A 25,499-nucleotide genomic window follows, 5' to 3' on the forward strand; every position below is an offset into this window, starting at 1 on the left:
TCCCTAACTGGTCTCATTGAATTCTATGGCTTTTGAAGAGGTGGGGGGGGGTGGGAGGTTGGGGGAACCAGGTGGTGGGTATTAGAGAGGGCACTGGATTACATGGAGCACTGGGTGTGGTACAAAAATAATGAATACTGTTATGCTGAAAATAAATTAAAAAAAATGATTATAGAAAAAAAAAATTCATATGCTGTTGACTCTCCAATATGTCTTCTTCCCTGTCCAACTGCTTACTTAATACTTACTTGTCTTTGTCTAATACATATCTTAAACCTACCATAATCAAATTAAAACTCTGGATTTTGATACTCTCTACCACTCTCAACTCTATTCCTTTGCCACTCTTCCTTTATCAGCCTTTTCTATAAAATGGATCTCTCTTAGATGATTATGTTGGTCTCCTAAATGCTTTCTCTATATTCATTTTGCCTTTTTAAAATATTTATTTATTTAAGAAATGTCTATATCCAGCGTGGGGTTTGAACTCATGACCCTGAGATTAAGAGTCACATGCTCTTCTGAGTCAGCATGTGCCCACATTTGTGCCATTCTATATGCAGCACTTAGGTCCTAAAATACATATAAATTAGATCATGCCAGTCCTGTGCTTGAAGTCATTCCCATGATTTTGTATTACCATAGCTTTCAAGTTCCTATGTGATCCTTCCCACATATGTCCAACCTCATATGACAATATCATGCTCTCCAATAATACTCTAAGCTTCAGTCACACTATCTCTGTTATTTTTGGATATTTCCATTACATTCAAACCTCAGGAACTTTATACTTGCCCTCTTTGCCTTAAAGAAATCTTTTTGTGTTTTCTGTGAAGTTAAGTCCCTGTTCTAGCACTTCTCACTAACCCATTACCTGATTGTTTTTAGCAATAGTTTTCACTGTTAGAAATTATATTTTTTATTTGTTTCACCAGAATGTAAGCTTTAAGAGAACAAGAACCTTGTCTACTACTTTGCTTTGTTTTCAATGCCTAGTATAGAGTAGGTACTCAGTAAATATTCATGGAAGGAGTTGAGTGTCAACTTGTAGAAGGCCCAGGAAACTGAGGGGGAGTTGAGCAATGAGGGGAGTGAGAATACAAATAATACTATACAAACTTGCATTTTAAGGGATAACGAATAGGTCAGTTTGCTTACGAGTACGGAGGAGTAATAATTAAATTGGAAAGGTTAATTCGGGCCTAATATTAAAGTACTTTGAAATCAGACTGGTATGTCTGAACTTTGTATTGTCATTAATAATGAACTTTAGAAACATTGAGCAGTAGAGTAATTGATTGAGTAGGTAATTTGTAGTAGATTATTCTGAAGAATGATTAAAATGAAGACTGTTCAGAGATGGCTAGACCATGAAGTAATCTACAGTGGCTTGCCCACAGGGTGATAAAGCCCTGAACCAGGGTTGCTAATGGTTGGAAAGGAAAGTAGGAAGCACTATGGAGATAGTGATGGAATGGAGTGACAGGAAGGGAATAAGAGATGACAGCAGAGTATTAAAATAGAAGAAATGTTACCTTGACAAAAATAAGAAGTCTATCTTTTGGAGGAAGATAGTGTAGTTTTAGAGACTGTCCAGGTTAAATTGAGGTACAAATGTCTGGCGGGTATTTGGAAAAATTGAATTTGGTGCTTGGGTGGAAAGATTATGATTAGATACTTAGGTCTGAGAATTTGTTGGTTCTATGATTGTGACATACTGGGCATGGGGTGGTAAGAGCTGATCATAAAGGACTGAAACTTTGAATATGCAGTTTAGGGGATAGAGAAGGAAATGAATCACTAAAGATAATAGACATGACAACTATATAATATATTAGGTGCTCTATATAGAATCCCCAGTTAGTAGATCACTGTGTGAACACAATAATTAAATTGAATCAATGTATGTCAGATTTTTCTTCTTGACATGTAATAGCAGAAGCTCTTGGGTCTGGAGAATAGTCTGAAATAATGCATCGCAAGTGGGAAAGTTTTTGGTCTGTTAGCTTTAAAGAGCGTTCAGACTCCATAGTATGCATCATTGTTTTAATATTTAAAATTATCATTGAGTAAAAATGATATACTGGGTCTTTATATTGTTTTTGTCATGTCATTGTGTGTTATACATTTGTTTTCTTATTTAAAAACTTGCCCTTAGGAGATTCTGTACATTATGTTAAAGTACTTTAACCGTATCTAGAGTAAGAAAGTATATCTCCAGCTTTTATGAAATTTAACTTTTTTGAAACACATATAAAGTATTCTAATGTGTCCTCCCACTTTGTGTTGCACTGGGTGTTTTATATTATGTTGAAAACTAACAGAATTTGCAGTTGATGTTGTTGTGTGTTGTTGAGGAAGCCTTCCTCTATATGTGTAAGTTTTCTCTTACTATGTCATCATAACCTTTTTATCCTTAAACTTAAATATTTTTATATAGTTCTTCATTTTATTTTATTATTTGAGCTTTTTATTTTGAAATAATTTCAGATTGCAAAAAGCTGCAAAAATAGTACAGAGATTCTAGTACTCTACTCAGAATTCCCAAATGGAAATATTCTGCCATGTTTGCTTTAGCATTCATTGATTCTTTTTCTATATGTACACATATTTTTTGTATCTGTACTGTTTGAAACTAAATTGCAGATATGATGTGCCTTTTCTTCTAAATACTTAAATGTGTGTTTCCCGAAATAGAGGGACATTTCTTGTACCGCTACTGTAGAGGTATTGTAAATTAGGAAGTTGATATTAATAGTATGACTGACTTAATTTTTATCAGTTGTTTAGCTAATACCCTTTATAGGAAAAGAAAAATTCTTTTTTCTGGTCTAGGGTCCAGTCCAGGATCATAGGTTGTTATCTCTCACTAGTCTCTTCTAATCTGGAATAGTTCCTCAGCTTTCTTTGTTTTTAATGACTTTGACATCTTTGAAGAGTACAGGCCAGTTATTTGTATAATATCTGTCAATTTGGAGTCATGGATACTTTTGACCATTATTTTTTTCTGGCCTTATCCAATGAGGAAATTTTACTTTAATGAAAAGCTAAATGGGTATATTTCTAAGAGTGGATATACTTACCCCTTTTTTGTTCTTAAATCTGCAGAATGTCTGGTACTTACATCTGGTTTTTCATTAAATCTTTCTTCCTTTTTACCTTTTAGAAACACCAAAGTCTTGTACTAAGTCTTCTAAAAATTCCACTCCAGTTCCTTCGAAGCAGTCAGCCAGATGGCAAGTTGCAAAAGAACTTTATCAGACTGAAAGTAATTATGTAAATATATTGGCCACAATTATTCAGGTAAAAGTTTGGTTGCAAAATGATCCCTGTTGTAACTAAAAAAAATCTAAGAGATAATATTTCTTTTTTTTTTTTTAAAGAATTTATTTATTTATTTGACAGAGAGAGATCACAAGTAGGCAGAGAGGCAGGCGGGGGTGGGGGGGGGGAAGCAGGCTCCCTGCCGAGCAGAGAGCCCGATGCGGGACTCAATCCCAGGACCCTGAGATCATGACCTGAGCCGAAGGCAGAGGCTTAACCCACTGAGCCACCCAGGCGCCCAGAGATAATATTTCTTATAAGAAAATTATATAAGCGTAGAATTTGTATGTAGGTAATAAAAATGAAAATATATGACAAAAAACTGCTATTAGGGAAATGCCATACTACAATAGTAGCTTTTATTCATACAGAAATAACACCTTTTTCTATAGTGACTAAAAAGAGAAGGATCCTCTGTAGATGATCTAGAGGAGACCAAGTTTTATTTGATACAGAACTTCACAAGTTCCCTGTCATGATACTGCATTTATTTATATTTATACATGGATATGGTAGGTAGCGTTTCCTGAAAGTGTGCATTCTAGGAGTCATTGCTTTATTTACTGCTGTAAATACGTGAAAAGCAATAGCAATGAAGCATAACAATATGGATGTATTTTGGTAATCCTTTCATGTATCAAGTTTCTTAGAATATGCAGTGGTTAGTCATAAATGTTAACTCATTGCAAATCATTAAAATGTACTGTGAAGTTATTGCCAAAGAAGAAGAATTCTAATGGATCCTTATAGGATGCGATTGAAGAAGATACTAAGAATAAACTGAAATTCAAGGTTCTGAAAGACAATATTAGGATATTATTTTGGCATCTGCAGAGAGAATAGATTGTTTTAGGTTATAAAGCAGATTGTCAGAAAAATAAAGTTGATACCATCAAGCTTGTCTTCGAATAGAAAAATAATAGGGAATTTCTGATTGGGGTTAATTTTTAATGGACCTCTATTTGAATTCTTAATATAACTCATTAGTGTTCAGTATAATAGCCTTTAGTTGCTTGTGCTGTTGATAAAATGCATGGATAAGAAATGGAAAGACTTCTTTCTTGGTATTCATGGAGAGGTTATTCTTCACAGTTAATTTGTTTAGCCGTAGTCACGGGTTTATGAGGCCCTCTGCTGTATTGAACTTTACTTGTTTTAAGTCAGCTTTGCTCTTCTCCCTCAAGGGAAATCTTTCTAGATGAGTTAAGTTTTTATAGTCAGCCAAAATGTAGTCAAGTAGCAGAAAATCCCCTTGGCATATACTGTTCATGTACTTTGGTAGCATTTATTACCCAGAACTGTAAATCCTTTCAGGCCATGGTAAATGCACTGGGGGTCTCAGAATTTAATTTGCATATCAATTAAATTCACTAAAATGCCTTAAAAAAAAAAAAGCAAGCCCTTGAATTATTAGACTGTAGGTAGTCTCATACCACTATGCTTACTATAAACCCACTGTTTATAGTTATATACTGTTTGTATAGTTATATACTGTTTATAATGTATTTTCCTTTTATCTTTAGCTTTTTTGTTTTTTTTACTTCATCTCCTCCTTCCTTTGCGCTATTGGCGTTCATTTTACTTGACATATATTAAGATCCCGACAATACATTATTATTTTTAGTTTGAATAGTCAATTGACTTTTTAAAATTTTACTTTTTAAATTATCATACAGTGAAATTGACTTTCTTTGTACAGTTCTATGAATTTTAACACATGAAAAAATTTGTATAGCCTCTACCACAGTCAGAACACAGAACATTTCTATCTGCCCCCCCCAACTCCTGGTACTTCCTTTTCCTTTATAAGTCATACCCTTTCCTCATGGTAACTCCTGGTGACCACTGATTTCTTCTTTATCACTATAATTTTGTCTTTCTAAAGAAAATTTTTGTATTTTTTGAGAATGTCCTGTGAATGGGATTACAGTTAATATAACTATTGGACTAGCATTTTTTAGCCTTTGAGGTTCTTCTAACTTGTCTGTGTGAATAGTTTGATCCTTTTTATTGTTGAATAGTATACCACTGTATGGATGTACCACATTTTTATTTGGTGACTCCTTAAAGAACATTTGGGTTGTTTTTGGTTTGGATGATTATAAAAAGAGCTGTTATCAACATTTATGTATAGGTTTTATGTGAACATAAATTTTCATTGCTCTTGAGTAAACACCTGGAAGTGGAATTGTTTAATCATATGGTAAGTAATGTTTAACATTATAAGAAGCTGTCATACCCTTTTCCAGAGGGGTTACGATTTTGCATTTCTACCATCCGTGTGTGGGAGTTCCAGTTGCTCACATCCCAACCAGTTTCGATATTATCAGTACTTTTTGTTTTAGCCACACAGATAAGTATGTAATTGTATCTTATTATGGCCTTAATTTTCATTTCTGTAATGATTGATAATGTTGAACATCTCTTCTCTATATCTTTTTTTGATAAAATAACTGCTTAAGATTTTGCCCATTTTTAATTGAGTTGTTTCCTTCTTGAGTTTTGAGAATTCTTTATATATTTTGCATACTAGTCCTTTGTCAGATATGTGATTTGCAGATATCTTTTCCTAGTCTCTAAGATGTCTTTTTTTTTTTTTAAAGATTTTGTTTATTTGTTTTACAGAGAGGGAAACAGTGAGAGAGGTAATACAAACAGGGCGAGTGGGGGAGGGAGAAGCAGGCTTCCTGCTGAGCAGGGAACTTGACTTGGGGCTCCATCCCAGGGCCCTGGGATCATGACCTGAGCTGAAGCCAGATGCTCAACAACTGAGCCACCCAGGCACCCCCTTATCATGTCTTTTTATTCTGGGTTGAAAACTTTTAAATTTTGATGAAGTCTAATTATTAATTTTTTTCTTTTATAGTTCATGCATTTGATTTTTTTATCTAAAAGTTCTTACCTAAGCCCAAATTACAAGATTTTCTCTTATGTTTTCTTCTAAATGTTTCATAGTTTTAGGTTTTTTGCTTAGGTCTATGATCCATTTTTTTTTTTTTAAGATTTTATTCATTTATTTGACAGAGATCACAAGTAGGCAGAGAAGCAGGCAGAGAGAGATGGGGAAGAAGGCTCCCTGCTGAGCAGAGTCCACAGCGGGGCTCGGTCCCAGGACCCTGGGATCATGACCTGAGCTGAAGGCAGAGGCTTTAACCCACTGAGCCACCCAGGCACCTCCTATGATCCATTTTTAGTTTATTTTTTTGCCTAGGGCAAATGGTGTTTTAGTACCATTTGTTGAATGACAAGCCTTGGTCATCTGTGTGTGTGTTGGTTTGTGGATGTTTTTCTATTCTATATTAATCTTATATATTTTTCCATTCACCAGTATCACAGTCATGAATACTGAAACTTTATACAAAGATGTTCCTTTGCCTTTACATATAAATTTTTAGAATTAGGTTTTCTTTATCTACAAAAAGTCCTGGTATTTTGATTGACATCGGGTTAGATCAATAAATCAAATTGGGGAAGAATGGACATTTCTTGCCGTGTTGAATCTTTTGGTCCATGTCCTTATTTATTTAGGTCTTTGGTTTCTTTCATCAACTTCCTGTAATTTTCAGCATGATGTATATATTTTATTATATTTACACTAATTTTAGTTCTTTATTGTAAGTGAACTGCTTTTTGAATTTTGGTTTTCATTTGTACATTACTAGTATATAGGAATGTGATCTGTGTGTTGAGAGAGAGGGAGTGAGAACATGCATATCTGAATGCTGAGCTGTGACCTTGCTAAGCTCACTTATTAGTTATAGGTTTTTCCCTTTTTTTTTTTTTTTTTTTAAGATTGATACAAGCACCAATATAGACATTAACAGGTCTTCTAGTTTGAAATCCAGTCTTTTTTCTATTTATAAACCAGGTGTCTACACTACTATGTCAAGACATTTAGTACTTATATTAAGTGCATGTCTGGAAAAAACTGATTGCTTATTGTCTTCCTTAGTAACTTAATAGAAAGTACAAATTACTCTTGGGGCCCCCGGGTGGCTCAGTGAGTTAAAGCCTCTGCCTTCTGCTCAGGTCATGATCTCAGGGTCCTGGGATTGAGCCCCGTATGTATCAGGCTCTCTACTCAGTAGGGACCCTGCTTCCTCCTCGCTCTCTGCTTGCCTCTCTCTGTCAAGTAAATAAATAAAATCTTTTCAAATAAATAAATAATATCTTTAAAAAAAAACAAATTACTCTTGTTTTCTAACAATTTAAATGATTTGTAGAACTGTGTGATAAACTTTTATTAGATTCTAACAACATTTTATTAAAGGAATGCGTATACACACAGAGATATATAAATAAATAGGATAAAATAGAAAATGTTATAAGAAAAAAGTTCTCAAATTTAAGAAGTATTTTTTTAATTGGTTCTTTCTTTTCCATTAACATCTCCTCCCTTTTTAAATTTTTTTTTAAAGATTTTATCTGTTTATTTGTAAGAGAAAGCACAAGCCAGGGGTGAGGAGTGGTGAGTAGAAGGGAGGAGAGGCAGAGGGAGAAGCAGACTCCCTGCTGAGAAGAGAGACTGATGTAGAGCTCCATCCCAGGACCCTGGGATCATGACCTGAGCCAAAGGGAGACATTTAACCAACTGAGCCACCCAGGCACCTCTTAATATCTCCCCTCTTATCACTATTGATTGCTTTTTTTTTCCTTTTCCTGCAATCTATCTAAACTAGTCTTTTTTTTTTTTTTTTTTTTAAAATCTTCTAGTTATTTCAAGTACCTTTGGAAGAGGAAGGACAACGTGGCGGGCCTATCCTTGCACCAGAAGAGATTAAGACTATTTTTGGTAGTATCCCTGATATCTTTGACGTGCACATGAAGATAAAGGTAAATTTTATATGTTAGGTTGGTAAGTAATTCTTTTTGGATTGTGTTTGTATAATTTCTCGAGTACTGTTGATTGGCCAAATGAGGTTTATACCTAAAACTTCTTATTCTCTTATTTATTCCTTTGAATCATTTATGTCCCTCTGCTCCAGTGCCTTATTAATATTTGTTGTTTGCCTGCTTTTTGATTCTTTTTTTAATTCTGAAAATAAGGGATTAAACCTTCTTAAGTCTTTTCTTAGAGAAAAGAGACATGTGCTTGCTAGTGCTTATTTTCTTATTTTTCTACTGTTCCTCTCAGTTGGTATGTTTTGTTTTGCTTTGGAATGTTTGAAAAACTGTGAAGCTGGAAAGACTTAGAGACCATTTTGTTTGTTTCTCTATATTTGGTCAAATAAATACAAAAACCACATAAGACAATGCTATCTTTTTAATGATTTTTTTCCTGTGATGAAGTGTTCGTGATTTATAGCTATCAGTCTCTCATAGTTAAGTAATTTGGGAGCAAGTTTAGCTAAACTCTTAAAAGTAGTTAAACTTTATTTCCTCTTATTTTTCCTAAAAGGTGCTTGAGCAAAATTGATCCGTTTTCTCCTCAGGACACCTTATATTAATGTTTAGTCCATATTCCAATAAAAAGATCAATCTGAATTATAGAATCTCCCTTTGGGCTCCTTGCTGGGTGGGAAGCCTGCTTCTCCCTCTACCTGCTGCTCCCCCTGCTTGTGCTTTCTCTCTCTGACAAACAAATAAAAAATCTAAAAAAAAGGAAAGAAAAGAAAATACCCATAATCTCATCACCCAAATTTGAAAAGTTCTTTTGTATTTTCTTGTTTTGTTTTTTTTTTTTTTATACATAGCAGTTTTTTCCCTTCTTTTAAATGTAGCTAGCCACCAAGTACTGCCACAGCTATTTGAGTAGTACCAAGAAGTTGGTATTATTGTCTCTGTTTTATAGATGTAAAACTGCTACACATGGAAATTAAATAATATTTCCAAAGTCAAGTCATCTAATAAATGCTGCATTCAGTGTTTGAACACTTGTTTATCTGATTTCAAAGACTGTTTTCTTTTCTTAAACCCTAATGCTATCTTGCTTTTTTTTTTTTTTGAAATATAATTGGTATAGCATTGTGTTAGTTTTAGTATATGACATAATGGTTTGATATGTGTATATATTGTGAAGTGATCACCACAATAAATTTAGTTAGCATCTATCACCACACATAGTTACAAATTCTTTTTTCTTTGTGATGAGAACTTTTAAGATCTACTTTCATAGTAACTTCCAAACATGTAACACAGTATTATTAGCCATAGTTATGCTGTATGTTACATCCCCAGGTCTGTCTTACCTTATAACTAGAAATTTGTATTTTCTGACCACCTTTGCCCATTTTGCCTCCCCCTCGCCCCGCATCCTGGCTCTGGCAACCACCAATATGTTCTCTGTATCTATGAGTTTGGTTTTATTTATTTCTTTAGTTAGTTTGGGTTTTTTTAGATTCCACATATAATTGAGATCATACAGTGTTTGTCTTTCTCTTACTTAATTCACTTAGTATAATGCCTTCAAGGTTCATCCTTGTTGCAGATGGCAGGATTTTCTTTTTTATGGTTGAGTAATATTCAGTTTTATATACACATACATTTTCTTCACCCATTCATCTGTTGATGAATGCTAGATTGTTTCATGTCTTGGCTATTAATGGTATATTGCTTCTTGATCATGCTGTAGGTATACTCTTTTAGTATGTAAAGGATTAAACTGTGTAAATGTGTCCTAAATTGGTAAAGTTTTTCATATTATCTTGTTAATACAGAATTCCTGAGAAGCACTGGTGTGTATGTATTTTATGGTATCACATAGAGGTTACAGATGTAGACTGTGGAATAAGGCATATTTAGTCATGAAGTCAGGTAGTGAAGTGCTTCAGTTTTCTTATCTGTAGAATGGGGATAGTAAGTGTCTGAATTGGGGGTTGTGGAATTTTTTTTATTTTTTACATATTTAGAAGACACTAAGCATAGTGCTTGATACTTAACTGAGCATTCAATAAATAACAATTCATATTAATAATCTAAATTCAGAAGTTGAGTAAACTAATGTTCAGACATTTTGTAAAGGATTAAAACTTTGCTCACTGTGTTTATAACCACTGTGTCTGGCACTTAGATTTCTGTCAGTAAATGTTTGCTGAATGGTGGTCATGCTGTTTTTAAATGTCCAGATCAGACTGGAAGTCTGTGTTTCCTTATCTAGATAGTACATGAACAACTTGGCCTCATTCTTAATTTGACTCCAAAGTACTACACTGATGACACTTAGTTTAAGATGATAATTTTTGAGGTTGTTATCAACATCTCTCTTTTCCTATTTGTGAATATTTCCTTTTCAGAATTTATCAACATTCATCCTTGATGTACAAATGCCTGCTTTTGTGTGGAACTATGATGAAACAAAAGAGAAAGGGGAGGGATTGGATAGAGTACTTTTTCTTTATATGTTTATCCTTTGTTAATTTAATATAAGTCTCAAAGTATCCTGGTGCTTGTTTCAGGAACAGGTGTGTACTGGGAAGTCTGCTAATTTGGTTTATTGTGCGGTGAGCTAGGTAAAAGAGAAATCCATCTTAAATATAAGTAGATAATAACAAAACAAAAAAAATATTTAAAAAAGTAGATAATAACAGTACAAAAGAAATCTTAACAAAGATGAAAAGAAGTAAGCTCAGCTCTTTTAGTCCCATCTGTTTAGTTTCTCCTCTTCCAGCAGGTTGTTGGAGCCTGCTCTATGTCTTAGAACTATAGAGTTCTTTCTTAATGGCTAGGAGGTAAACCTGGGAGAATCCTATGGAGAATTCCTGATGTGTTATGGGCAAGGAGAATGAGATGTACCCCAGTGTCTATGCTAAATTGGGCGAAGCATTTTCAGACAGAAGCATTGTAAGAAATGGTGGCACTATGAATAATATTCTTAGGGACCTACCTGCCTGTCTTGACTCCCATTTCTAATGGAGAGGACCTGTTGTGTAGATCAAGTGGAATAATGGAATCTGGAGCTAGATTACTTGAGTTTGAACTGGTTCACAACTATGTGATTTGAGTCAAATTGCTTGATCTCTCTAAGCCTTAATTTCTTTATTACATAGTTTCTGAGGTAACCATTCATGAAGGCAGAAATGCTGAATCAACAAACATTAGGAATTCAAGGTTCATCAGAAATAGATTATTTTTCAGAGTGCCTAGAGATTATATTGCTTTCTGATAGCAATGTTCTTACAAAAGTATATACACCCTTCTTACAGTTTTTTACACTTTATTTTTTTAAGATTTTATTATTTGAGAGCGAGCTTGAGCAGCGGGAGGGACAGAGGGAGAGGGGCACGCAGACCCCACTCTGAGCAGGGCATCCAGCGCAGGGCTCAATCCCAGGACCCTGAGATCATAACTGAAGCCGAAGGCAGACGCTTAACTGACTGAACCACCCAGGGACCCCAGTTTTTTACTCTTTAGAAAAGGACCACTAGATTAGATTGCCAGACCTGTAAGTTTTTTTCTCTTTTGTATCACAGTTTTCTGAATTTTCTGTGTACTTTATATTAAATACATATGTAAATATAGTTAATAATAGCTTACTCAGCACTACAATCTGTTAAGGATTTTTTTTTTTTAAGATTTTATTTTTAAGTAATCTCTACACCCAATGTGGTGCTTAAACTTCAGCCCTGAGATCAAGAGTCGTATGTTCTACCAAAAGAGAAACAAAAGAGAGAGGAAGTTTGTAAATAAGACTTTGCTTCGGTCAATATAATGTAGTAGATTCTGACACTGACTAGCTAGTTTTAAATTCTGGCTCTAGGGTTTGTTCTGTGGCCTTGGGCAAGTTATTTAACCTCTCAGTGTCTCAATTTCCTGTTCTGAAAAATGAGGATGATAATAATTTCTATCTAAAAGGATTAAATTAATACTTATTAAGTACTTAGAAGAATCCTGAGGGGTGCTTTCTTTTGTTTCTTCCAAATGCAATTTTAAATGGTTAAATCTTAGTTCTTGATTTTTGGGCTGTTACGGTATTATTGCTTTGAGTTTACTCTTCTGCTATCAGAAGTAGTTTTTTCCCCCCTTTTAAAACTTTTCTGAATCTGCTAGTATCATTATTGAGGACCTTTTGTTAATGTGGGTTTTATTTATTGGTATTAACTGTATTTGAAATAAAAATGGAAAATTTAAAAATATTTTTTGAGATGCTTCAAATGTTTTTAACTTTATTGAGGTATATTTTATATGTCTTTAAATTCACCTATTTCAAATATACTATTCAATGATTTAATGACTTTACTAAGTGATGCAACTAATCTGATCTGATTTCTGTCTCTATAAATGTGCCTTTTCTGGACATTTCATACAAATACAAATATACGGTATATTGTGTCGTATGTCTGACTTCTTTCATGTAGCGTATTTTAAAATTTCCTGTATGATGTAGCATGTTAGTAGTTCCTGTGCATGGACAGATAATATTCTATTACAAAGCTCTGCCACATTTCTTTATCCTGTCACCAGTTGACAGAAATTTAGGGTTTTCCCAGTTTTTGGCTTTTACGAATAATGCCGCTATGAACGTTGTATGTAGATATTTGTGTGGGCATGCTTTCATTTCTTTTCAGTAGATACTTGGGAAGAGAATTGTTGGGTCATAGTGGTAGTCTTATATTTAAAACTTTTTAGAAACTGCCAAACTTTTACATCATTTTACATTCTCATCAGTAATGTATGAGCTTCAAATGTCCCCATGGTCTTGCCAATACTTTTATCGTTGTTGTTTTTTTTTAAGCCATTTTAGGATGTGATGTGGTCTGTTTTTTGGTTTTTTGGCTTGTATAAGATTTTACTTTTAAGTAATCTCTACACCCAACTTAGATTTCAAACTTACAACCCTGAGATCAAGAGTTGCACGCTCCATTGACTGAGCCAGCCAGCTGCCCCTCATTGTGTCTTTGATATGCATTTCCTTAATAATTAATGATGTTGGGGCGCCTGAGTGGCTCAGTGGGTTAAAGCCTCTGCCTTCGGCTTGGGTCATGATCCCAGGGTCCCGGGATTGAGCCCCATGTAGGGCTCTCTGCTTAGTGGGAAGCCTGCTTCCCCCTCTCTCTCTCTGCCTGCCTTTTCAAAGAAAAAAAAAAATTAATGATGTTACGCATCTTTTCATGTGCTTTTTGTCATTTTTATATTTGGTGAAATGTGTGTTTAGTTCTGTTGCTCATTTTTTGATTGGGGTGTTCGTCATCTTATTGAGTTGCTAATGTTCTCTATAAATGCTTGATATGAGTCCTTTATCAGCTATGTGTTTTGTACATACTTTGTCTCAGTCTATTGTTTGTTTTTTTTTCATTTTTTTAATGGTGTCTTTTGAAATACAAAAGTTTTTAATTTTGATGAACTCCAGTTTCTCCATTTTTTCTTTTATTTACTTTACTTTTGCTTTCATATCTAAGAAATTTTGCCTAACTTAAGGTTTTAAAGATTATGTTTTCTTCTAGAAGTTGTATTGTTTTAGCTCTATAGTTAGGTCTGTAATCCATTTTGAATTAATTTTTGGGTAAAGTGAGGGTTCATCTTTTTGCATGTGGATATCCAATCCAATTTAAAAATTAATACATTTAAAGTAATAATAATTCATTATGTGGGTAGCATAAATAACATAATCTTTATGGAGAATAACTAATTTCCAAAGCAGAAATAGTGAGAAGAGTGATGGTGTTTTACATTTTTTCTGTCTGGTTTAAGAGAAGACAGCTTCTCATATCAACTTCTGAATTCAGTCACTTGCAGTATCCCAAATCATGTAGACTCTAGGAAACTTTGTTGTATGATTTGAGAGAATTAGAGTGGAAAAGTCAAATAGAACTTTAGTATTGTAATGAAAATAGTTTTAATCTCATGAATCCCACTAAAAGGATGTCCTGAGGGGCCTGTGGTTGACACTTGGAGAACTTTTGGTTATAAGAGCTTATTGATTAATTTCTACTTTAAAGTCACTTTCAGAATTTCAGTTAGGAAATGTGTCATTTCTTGGCATCTCATTTTATCATCTGATTTGTGTTTTATTATCTTATAATGGTTTTACATGTCTTCTAATTTCTTATAAATATTTCATTTTTTAGGATGACGATAGAAAAGTTTTATAGATCAGGAATTAACGAACTATGGTTGATGGACCAAATCCAGTCAGTTTTGGATTTTGGTGTTTTGCTTGTTTTGGTAAAGAAAGTTTTATTGAAACACAGCCACATTCAGTTACTTATGGATTGTCTATGTCTGCTTCCACAGAACAAGGGCAGAGTACTTGTAACAGAAACCATATGGCCTGCAAGGCCTAAAATATTTACCATCTGGCCCTTTAAGTAAAATTTGCTGACCTGTTAGAGATTATAGTTTCAAATGGCTGATGTAAAATATGATGCTTCAGCAGCAAGATCAAAAGTAGTTTTCTATAATTAATAGCAGCAATCAACTTTATACTTAAAAGAAAAAGATGTTCAGCGGTCATATCAATTTGGAAAGTTAGGCTTAGTCTTATTGACTTGACACTATATTTTCTTAATATTTTTCAAGGATGTTTTCCTTCTAGTTAAAAAGTTAATTCCTTGTTGAGGAGAAAGAATGTGTTATATTAATTGTTTTGCACATCAAAGTAAGATATTTTGTAAGGTGCTTCTTTCAAATATTTAAAAAATACTGAAAGATGTTTAAGGGACTGTCAAATGCAAGCTTAAATGTTTCACTTTGTGCTCTTATAGGATGATCTTGAAGACCTTATTGTTAATTGGGATGAGAGCAAAAGCATTGGTGACATCTTTCTTAAATATGTAAGTATTTTATTTCTCTTTTAGGATTTCAGGTTAAAGCATCATCTCATTAAGTACTCGCAGGGAATGACAGTTACTTGTTTAAATGTGAGAGCTTTCAACTTTGACATTGTTGTTTGTGAAATATATTGGAAATGTTCCTGTCTTCTGAAACATAATTGCTATATATAAGTTAACACTTTCTTGATACCCTAAGGTCATTGTTAGGGACACTAATTGTCATACTGTGCTATAATCTCTTTATTATATATGACTTTATTTGTCCATCACAGAATTAAAAAATTTTTTTCTATAATTGAGGTTTTTTTTCTTTATAGTTGATACCTTTTTTGCTGTCATTATTTCTCTGCCTAACAGCTTCTAATGAACTTCTTTTTCTCTACTAGGGTAGGAGCCACATAACTTAATTTTATCAAATAAAGTAAATTCATTTTGAAAGAGATGCTGTGAATAAGGTTTATAAGTATCTTTCAGTCTCTTTGAATATAATTTATAAGTTTCAATTCCTTGAGTTCTGGTGCATATACTTTTCTGAAACCTCCTCCTAACTTCCATCCTTACCATATAGTCTTACTTGTTTTTTTTCTGGTTGACTAAGAATTCCAAATATGCAGATTATTGTTACATATCTTTTTTTCTTTCCTTTCCTTTCCTTTTCTCTTTTCTTTCTCTCTCTCTCTTTCCTTCCTTCCTTCCTTTCTTTCTTGTTTCAGAGCTAGAATTTAGTGATTCATCAAATTGTATACAACATCCAGTGCTCATTACTTCAAGTATCCTCCTTAATGCGCATCACACAGTTACCCCATTCCCTCCAGCAACCCTCAGTTTGTTTCCTAGAGTTAAGAATCTCTTATGGTTTGCCTCCCTCTCTGTTTTCATCTCATTTTATTTTTCTTCCCTTCCCCTATGTTAATCTGTTTTGTTTCTTAAATTCCACATGTGAGTGAAATCATTTGGTGTCTTTCCCCGACTGACTTCTTTTACTTCGCATAATACCATACTCTGGTTTTACCTATGTTGTTGCAGATGGCAAGACTTCATTCTTTTTGATGGTTGAGTAATATTTCAGAGAGAGTGTGCGCGTGTACATGCATACACATTTCTTTATCCGTTCATCTGTCAGTAGACAACTGGGCTCTTTCCATATTTTGGATAATGTTTTGCATATCTTTTTGATACCTTTTAGTCTCCTTAATTAGCCAAGACATTTTTCCTTTTTTTGTTGTTGAGTTTTGGGGTAATATAATTGATCTTTGAAATGGTAGTTTGAAAATAAAACTGGGGCACCTGGGTGGCTCAGTGGGTAAAGCCTCTGCCTTCGGCTCAAGTCATGATCTCAGGGTCCTGGGATTGAGCCCTGCAGGGAGCCTGCCTTTCCCTTTATCTCTGCTTGCCTCTCTGCCTACTTGTGATCTCTCTCTCTCTGTCAAATGGATGAACAAAATCTTAAAAAAAAAAAAAATGGTGGTTTGGATTCATCAATAAATAATAACATGTTCTTGGGTACTAATTACTATATTCTGAACTTACAGAAGTTTTTAAACTTTGTCATGTTTCTGTCAATGCAATAAGAATTAGTATTCTTTGAGTCTTTGCTTTTCAAGTTTTAGGCTATATGTACCAGTTGATGCGTTTTGGTTAGCAATTAACTCATTAGTGAGAAATTTGTAAAATTTCTATATTTAACTTGAGAAGAAACTTACTTTAAATTTTTCTTTTTCATCCAGTATGTCAGATTTTGACTATTTATTATTTGGCTTTAAATTTCATTATCTAAGAGTAACATATATAACAAATTAATGTGTTTTTTTCTTCTTCCTAGTCGAAAGATTTGGTAAAAACCTACCCTCCCTTTGTAAACTTCTTTGAAATGAGCAAGGAAACAATTATTAAATGTGAAAAACAGAAACCAAGATTTCATGCTTTTCTGAAGGTAATGTGTGTTTCTTTAAAAAAAAAAAGTCTGAGAATAATTTCTGAAGGAGTTCATTTAAATTATGCTTTTAGTAAAAATCTATCCATATAAGAACATCTTAATGTTTAACCTGTTAACTTCAGCCAGACCTGAAGGGGGGCCAGTGATAATAGTCTTCAGAAGATTTAGATAGCAGAAGCTGCGAGGGAGCCAAGTGAGTGAAAATGTTATTTGTTACTACTCAGATTTTTTTAAAATTATACATGTTTTAGTTCTCAGACATTTGTTGGTGTGATTTGGTTTTGCCTTTAAGGATTTTTTTTTCTTTACCAGTGCTTTATTTTGTTTACTCAGTGGTATCTGCATACTTAATACCTCAAAAACTTTCTTCTTGTGAATGGTGTAGACTCGAGAGAAACTTAAGATAGAATTTATAGGAGTGTGCAGAGAAACTCACTTTGTGTTTAAGATCTGAATCCTTGAGTGGCCAGGAGGTCATTTCAGGTCCTGGAAGATTATTCCACCACAGTAATCTTCCAGAGAACAACGCTACCTCATCTCTTCTATTAGTTCTTTTCAGGACACTTGTGGTAAGGTGTAACCTAATAAATGTAAGGTGTTTGATGTTTGGAGGAAAACTTTTTTATTGTTAAATTAATTCCTTTCAGATAAACCAAGCTAAACCAGAATGTGGACGGCAAAGCCTTGTTGAACTTCTCATTCGACCGGTACAGAGGTTACCCAGTGTTGCGTTACTTTTAAATGGTACTTCTCAGATCTGTTTTCAGATTACTTTGCATGTTTTTTATGGAATTGTTTTGCTCTAAAAATTTTGAAATTCTTTTCATTTTCGTAGTTTTCTTAAATTTCAGCATTAAAGTTTATGTCGTATGTAGAAAATACCTTTATGGATAATCTTAAAATCATAGATACTATAATAATTCAGTCTCCTAAAATGCTTTATTTATTACCATATCAACTACATTGACTATTATTTTTTCAGTTTTTGTTTCTCTATGGAAAACCTTACATTTCATGGTGTGTCATTAATGGAAAATCAGTTTATATCCATGTAAACAAAATTTACCCACAAAATCACAAGATGAGAGATGACTCATGTCTCAATCTGAATCTTTATAAAGTCTGTATACTTGGTCTATAATACTTTGTTTCTTCAATTGTACAGGACTCTTGAAGCCTGCATCCATTTATTCTAGAGCTTAAACAGAGTTAATTTTGGTGGTTTTTTTTTTTTTTTTTTTAAGATTTTATTTATTTGACAGAGATCACAAGTAGGCAGAGAGGCAGGCAGAGAGAGAGAGAGGAGGAAGCAGGCTCCCCATGGAGCAGAGAGTCTGATGTGGGGCTTGATCCCAGGACTCTGAGATCATGACCTGAGCCGGAGGTAGAGGCTTTAACCCACTGAGCCACCCAGGTGCCCCAATTTTGGTTTTTTGCAGTTAATTTTTATGAGTAAATTTTGCCTGTAGCAAAAGAAAAGCATATGTGTATACCTTTAAGTTTAGCTGATTAAAGTAGTGAATATTTTTAGGACAGGATCAATTTTTTATATATTTAAAATTAAGTATGAAAACTAAATTACAAATAGGAATAAGTCTGTAATAAAGTATTTTGATCCCCAGTCCTTAAGCACATTATTATGGATAGCAGCAAATAAGGAGACTAATTTTATGACTGTTTAATCTATTTTTCTCTTTAAATATTTTGGGTAATATATGAATTGTTATAATTTAAAAATTTTTGTTTTTTTGTTTGCATTTTTGTTTCTTTTAAGGTCCTCTAATGTAGATTAGAGTAGCTAGTTTATAAGATGATTTTCCCCATCTTTAAAAGCTGTCCTTTTTTTTTAGATTATAAGGAGACGAAATGAACAAAGTAGTGTGATTTAACTCTGTAAAGCATTTTATTTTTGGATTATTTACTTGTCTTCATTATTTTTTCATTAAGTACATGTAGAAATCCATCAAATAGTTTCTAAGCCTTTCTCCTATCATTTGAATTTCAGAGATCAGGTCGGCATGGTGCTAGGAAACCATCAGATGGAACATAGCATAGGGAACTTAACCTGGATAAGAGTCAAAGATTCAGCATGTGATGAACCTCGAAGTTACACAAAACCTTCTTTCTAGGTTACCAAATGCTCTCTGTGATGGAGCCATGGGCCCCAACATGAAATATAACATATAATGACTTCTCAGCTAATTTGAGAATTGTGTGTTTTCATTCAGCACTATGGAGAGAGCTTGAAAAATGCTTTACAGAGTTAAATCACACCACTTTGTTCATCTAGTCTCCTTATAATCTAAAAAAAAAAGGACAGCTTGAAGAACCTAGGTGTCCCCAAGTTTTACTAAAAGAGAATTGAGATAACAGTGTAAGAAAAATCTGTACATATTCTAAAAATTTAGTCAACAAAATTGTGGAACCTTAACAATTGTGCAAGAAGAGAACTCCCAAGAGAGCATGGCATAAAACTTTTGAAGTGAAGCTTAGGTAATATCTTTAAAAATTAATCAGCTTATATCAAAATAGACACCATTTTATTTATTTTTTTAAAGATTTCTTTATTTGAGTGAGAGAGAGAGACATGAGCAGGGGGAAGGGCAAAGGAAGAGGGATAAGCAGACAGGTCCCTGCTGAGCTTCCCGACAATGGGCTCTATCTCAGGGTTCCAGGACTCTGAGATCATGACTGGAACCAAAGTCAGATACTTAACCAATTGAGCCACCCAGGCACTCTAAGATGTACAGTATTTTGAAGTCTTAGATAAAAAACTACGATTTTTTTTTTTTACTACTATTTTTCTAATCTTGGGGAAAAAAAAACATTTTATATAACAGATCTTAAGAAGCATACAGCTGAAGAAAATCCTGACAAAAGCACTCTAGAAAAAGCTATTGGATCACTAAAGGAAGTAATGACGTAAGTGCATTATTTCAATTTCTTATTGTTTCCTGGATTAAAATGGAATTGTAAAACAGAATCATAAATGGAGAGAAAAATATTAATAGCAAATTTTTATAAAGTAATGTCTGAATTATCTTTCTAATAGTATAATTATACATTAAAATGATGAGAGAAGTATTGTGAGAATACATTGATTAACCAAAAACATTTATTTCTTAAGGTATTAAACTATTATGTATAGAAAGAAACAATGATTTAGAAATTTGGTAATATTATAAACGTACTTCTGGACATGTTCTTTATATACCTCCAGTCATAGCATGTTCTTGTTTTCATTTAAACTACTCAAATGTAACTAGGAAGTTGACTGGTGAAATAAAAAGAAAAGGTTTATAATACTTCTTTCATTTTTACTTTTGACTTTGTTTCTTACCTTGAATTTAATGGAGTATGAATTGATAGGGTTGGTTGGAGATGTATTAAAAGTATAAACCCTGTATAATTGACTTGGGTGATTGATTGTTAAACTTGGGCTAATTATTATAGGTCTAACTTGGAAACATAGCTCTAATCAGAAATGATTTTTTTTAATATAAATTCAATTAATTAACATATAGTGTATTATTAGTTTCAGAGGTAGAGTTAATTGATTCATCAGTCTTATATAATACCCAGTACTCATTACATCATATGCCCTCCTTAATGCCCATCACCCTCACCCCCATCCCCTCCAGCAACCGTCAGTTTGTTTCCTATGACTAAGAGTCTCTTATGGTTTGTTTTCCTCTCTTATTTCATCTTGTTTTATTTTTCCTATCCCTTCCCTTCCTATGCTCTGTTTTATTTCTTAAATTCCACATATGAGTGAAATCAAATGATAATTATCTTTCTCTGATTGACTTATTTCCCTTAGCATAATAGCAGAATACCCTCTAGTTCCATCCATGTCATTGCAATTTTTTTTTGATAGCCGACTAATATTCCATTGTGTGTGTGTGCATGTATGTATATATGTGGTATATGTATATACCACATCTTAGGGGTCATGAGTTCAAGCCCTATGTTGGGTGTAAAGATTATTTAAAAATAAATAAGCAAATAAACTTAAAGAAAAAAGAAATGATCTTTATTTATTTCTTATATTTTACATTTTGATTTTTTTTTAAGATTTTATTTATTTGAGAACAAGAGAGCGAGTGAGAGAGTACCAGCAGGGGGAGGGAGAGAGGGAGAGGGAGAAGCAGGTTCCGCACTGAGCAGTGAGCCTGATGTGGGACTCTCATCCCAGGATCATGACCTGAGCCAAAGGCAGATGCTTAACCGACTGAGCCACCCAGGCACCGCAGAAATTATCTTTCCTAATTATTATAATCAGAAAAAACTGTTGCTATTAATTGTTTTGCCTCAAGGAGGGTGAGGGCACTTCTACTCTTTGGACTTTGTCATCAACATGTTTAATAGATAGAAGTCATTTCCTTAAGTGACTTCTCAGATTCCTTGAGGTGCTTCTGTGTGAAACAGTTTCTTAAAATACTTGAAAAGGAGCTCTTAGAGACTTTGCTAGCTCTAGAGGGAGGGTCCACCAGTAGAATAATGCTCAAATTAATGAATAATAGCTTCTGTTTTTGCTGAAAGGGTTACGGGTGTTTTGTTTTTTGCTTATGTTTATATTTTATATGTCAGCCAGCCACCCTTCATGCTTTTGCTTTGTTATTTTGATGCTAGGAGAATAGTTTTTTCCAACACTTCATGGTTTAACATACTCTGCACATAATTTACCTTGATCCTTTCAACAAACTGTGAAGTAGACAGTCAGTGGTAACTTGTCCTCACAAAAGAGAGTACTGAAAGGTTATTATTTGCCCAATCTACCTGTTTGCTGTGTAGAGTACTTTACCAGTATTATTTTGATGGCAGCTTATAGTATTTGGTATTTATGTATAATATGTTCTATAAACAAAGATTATAGAGTACCTAAGTAGGGAATAGTCATTTGACCTGTTGTCTCCCTTAGAATAGTATCTATTGGCTGCTTTAGGGATAATGAGCCATACTGATAAGACAGGTGATTAAAGATTTTTTCCTTTTTCAACATTCAACATTATTTATGCTTTCTGAGAATTTAAGAATCTTTCTAATATATCCCTATCCTGAATGCTATGCTCATAATAGGTTTTCAATAAGTGTTGAGTTATAGGAGCTGCTATTTTAGTGTTGAATTGTGATGCTGATTTATAAACTTAATACAGTTTCACCACATCTGAGTTCTTGAGACTTTTGAATATTTAGCTTGGGTTTTAAATGCTTATTATGCTTGATTGAAACAACTATAATTTTTCAGGCCAATTAACTAGTCCTTGCCATTTAAACAAACAAAACCCTCCTAAGATTAGATTCTTACAACATTAGTTACACTTGTTTAACTTATTGTTTTTATTTATTTACATATATTTTTAATTTTTATTTATTTTTAAGAGCGAGAACACAAGTCAGGAGAGGGGTAAGGAGCAGAGGGAGAAGCAGACTCACCGCTGAGCAGGGAGGCTGATGCAAACTTGATCCCAGGACCCCGGGATCATGACCTGAGCTGAAGGCAGACAGTTAAGCCCCTGAGCCACCCAGATGCCCACACATGCTTAGCTTATACAGATTAATTTGTTATAGATCTGTGCTTTAGTAGCTTTAGTATGTATGTGTTTTTTTTTTTTATTTTCAAGCTATATTATGCTTCAAATGTAGTTTGATTAATTTTGGTATTTATACACTCCCATGGTACCATCACTAACTACCATCAAGATAAGGGACAATTTCTGTCACCTCCAAAAGTTTACTCATGCCTAGTCCTGCTCATGCCAGGATAACAACTGGTGTTGTTTTTATCAGTATAATTTGCATTTCCTAGAATTTTGCCTAAATAGAATCAGACCAAAAAAAAAAAAAAAAACAAACTAGAATCAGACAGTATATTGTCTTTCGTCAGTCTTTCACTCAGCATGATTATTTTGAGAGTGGTCATTGCTCATATCAGTAGTGCATTGGTTATTATTGTTTTCCATTGTATGGCTGTACCACAACTGATGTATGCTTTCATGTGTTGGTGGACATTTTGATTGTTTCCCCCATCTCTGACTCTTACAAATAAAGCTGGTATGAATATTTGTGAACAGGTCTTTGTATGAATATATGCTTTCCATTCTCTTGGATAAATACCTAGTGGGAGGAATGAGTAGGTCAACTAGTAGGTGTATGTATAACTTAAGAAATTACCAAACTGTTTCCAAAGTAGTTGTACTATTTCACATTCCTACCATCAGTATATGGTGAATTTCAGTGGTTCCATGTCCTTACCAACTCTCAGATGTTAGTTGTTTTAATTTGTGAAATTTCAATAGATGTGTATATCCATTGATATCTCTTTGTAGTTTTGACTTGTGTTTCCTTTAATGACAAATGATGTTGAGCATTTTTTCATGTGATGATTGCCCTGGCCAGAAGCTCCACTGCAATGTTAAACAGAGGTGGTGAGAGTGAACATCCTGTTCTTGCCCTGTTACTGAATTTAGGGGGAAAGCATTCAGTTTTTCACTACTGAGTATAATGGTAGCTTTGGGACTTTTATAGATTGCTTTTATTAGATTGAGGAAGTCCTTACTTATTTCTTGTTTGTTGAGTGTTTTTATCCTGAAAGGACATTGGATTTTGTCAAATGCTTTTTCTGTCTTTTTAAGTGATCATGTAGTATTTGCCTTTTATTCTCTTGGTGTGGTGTATTACATTTATTGATTTTTGCTTGTTTACTCAAGCTTGTATTTCCTGGGGTAGTATATTTTTTTATGTTGCTGGATTTGGTTTGCTAGTATTTTGTTGAGGGTTTTGGTGTCTATATTCATATTGGAATGTTGGTCTATAATTTTCTAGTGATGTCTTTTGGCTTTGGTATCAGGCTTATACTGGCTTTAGAGACTATGAAAAGTTACTTTCTTCTGGTTTTTGGTAGAACTTGGGAAGAATTGGTACTAATTCTTTAGGTGTTTGGTAGAACTCATCAGTGAAGCCATTTAGGCTTTAAAAATCACTAATTGAAATTATTGTTATGGATCTATTCAGACTTTTAATTTCTTCTTGAGCAAGTTTCTATAGTTTGTGTCTTTGTAGGATTTGTCTGTTACAGCTAAGATATCTAATTTGTTGGCTTGTAGTTGTCCATAGTTTTCTCATAATCCCTTTTATTTCTGTAAGGTTGGTAGTGCTGTCCCATCTTTTATTCCTGATTTTAGTAATTTATGTCTTCTTTTTTTCTTTTTTCTTGGCCAGTTTAGCTAAAGGATTATCAATATTGTCAATCTTTTAAAGAAGTAAATAATTTTGTTCATTTTTCAGTTATTTTTTGTATTCTCTATTTCAGTAATTTCTATTCAATGATTTCTTTCTTTCTTTCTGCTTGCTCTAGATTTACTTTGTTTTTCTCCTCATTGCTCAGAGCGGAGTCTTAAATCAATATAACCTAACATGTTTAGGTTATTAATTTGAAATTTTTTTTATTATGTGTGCATTTATAGCTATAAATGTATAGGTACTGCTTTAGTTGCATGCTGTATGTTTTGTATGTTGTGTTTTTGTCTTCTCCCTAAGGATTTTCTAATTTCCTTATGATTTCTTGACCCATTGGTTATTTAGGAGTGTGCTGTTTAATTCCAGCATATTTGTGAATTTCCAAATTTCCTTTTATTATTTATAATTTTACTCTGTTGTTGTAGGAGGAGATGCTTTGTGTTATTTCAATCCTTTCAGAATTTTTGAGGCCTATTTTATGGCCTAACCTGGAAAATGGTCCATATACACTTGAGAAGAATGTGTATTTTGTTGTTATTGGGTAGAGTATTTCTATCATTTAGCTTTCGGCCTATTTATATGAAAGTGTGTTTTTTTATAGACAGCATTAAATTGGGTTTGCCTTATTTGTCTCCTGTCTCACAGAATTGACTTCCTAGTGTCTTGACAACCCCTCTTTCCTTTCCATTCCTTTCCTTTCCTTTCCTTTCCTTTCCTTTCCTTTCCTCTCTTTCTTTTTCGAGAGAGAGAGCACCCTGTGCATGGTGAGGGTGGGGGGTTAGGGGTATGACTGAAGCATAGGGAAAGGGAGAGAGAGAACCCTAAGCAGACTCCACACACAGCATGGAGTGGAGCCAGGCTTGATCTCTGGACCCTGAGATCATGACCTAAGCCAAAATCAAGAGTTGGATGCTGAACTGAGCAACCCAGGCACCCCAACTCTGTTTCTTTATATCTTGATGGTTTTTTAGTTGTTTCAGGAAGTTGTATCCTTTCCTTCTTAATTCATCTTATATGGAAGTAGTAGTCTTAGTTTTTGTTTCAATAAAATAATTAGCATATGACTTAGGAATAACCTACATAAAACCTTAACTGAACTTAGATTTAGAACTTCTATTAACCTAAAGTTTGTATGGGTTTATTGTATTTTAGGAAGTATATCGTGGGTATAATGAAAAAAATATATAAAAGAAGATAGTAAAACAATTTTCTGAAGGATTCTATGGAATTTTTTTAATATAGTTGGCTACTGTTGGGAAATATCTTAACTGATTCAGTTGTCACAATTAAGA

At 33.7% G+C, this 25,499-nt stretch overlaps 1 protein-coding gene across 1 annotated transcript in view; it reads left to right on the forward strand.

Annotated features, from left to right (window-relative positions):
- Window positions 1-25,499, forward strand: part of ECT2 (epithelial cell transforming 2) — a 60,704-nt gene that overhangs the window by 16,095 nt on the left and 19,110 nt on the right. The window contains 6 exon segments of the mRNA XM_032842383.1: window positions 3,167-3,303; window positions 8,038-8,157; window positions 14,964-15,032; window positions 16,855-16,965; window positions 17,616-17,712; window positions 19,809-19,890. Coding sequence (XP_032698274.1) covers window positions 3,167-3,303; window positions 8,038-8,157; window positions 14,964-15,032; window positions 16,855-16,965; window positions 17,616-17,712; window positions 19,809-19,890 — 616 coding nt within the window.

Source organism: Lontra canadensis, unplaced genomic scaffold, assembly GCF_010015895.1.
Source record: "Lontra canadensis isolate GAN:19392208 unplaced genomic scaffold, GSC_riverotter_1.0 scaffold129, whole genome shotgun sequence".
NCBI classification, from domain to species: Eukaryota; Metazoa; Chordata; class Mammalia; order Carnivora; family Mustelidae; genus Lontra; species Lontra canadensis.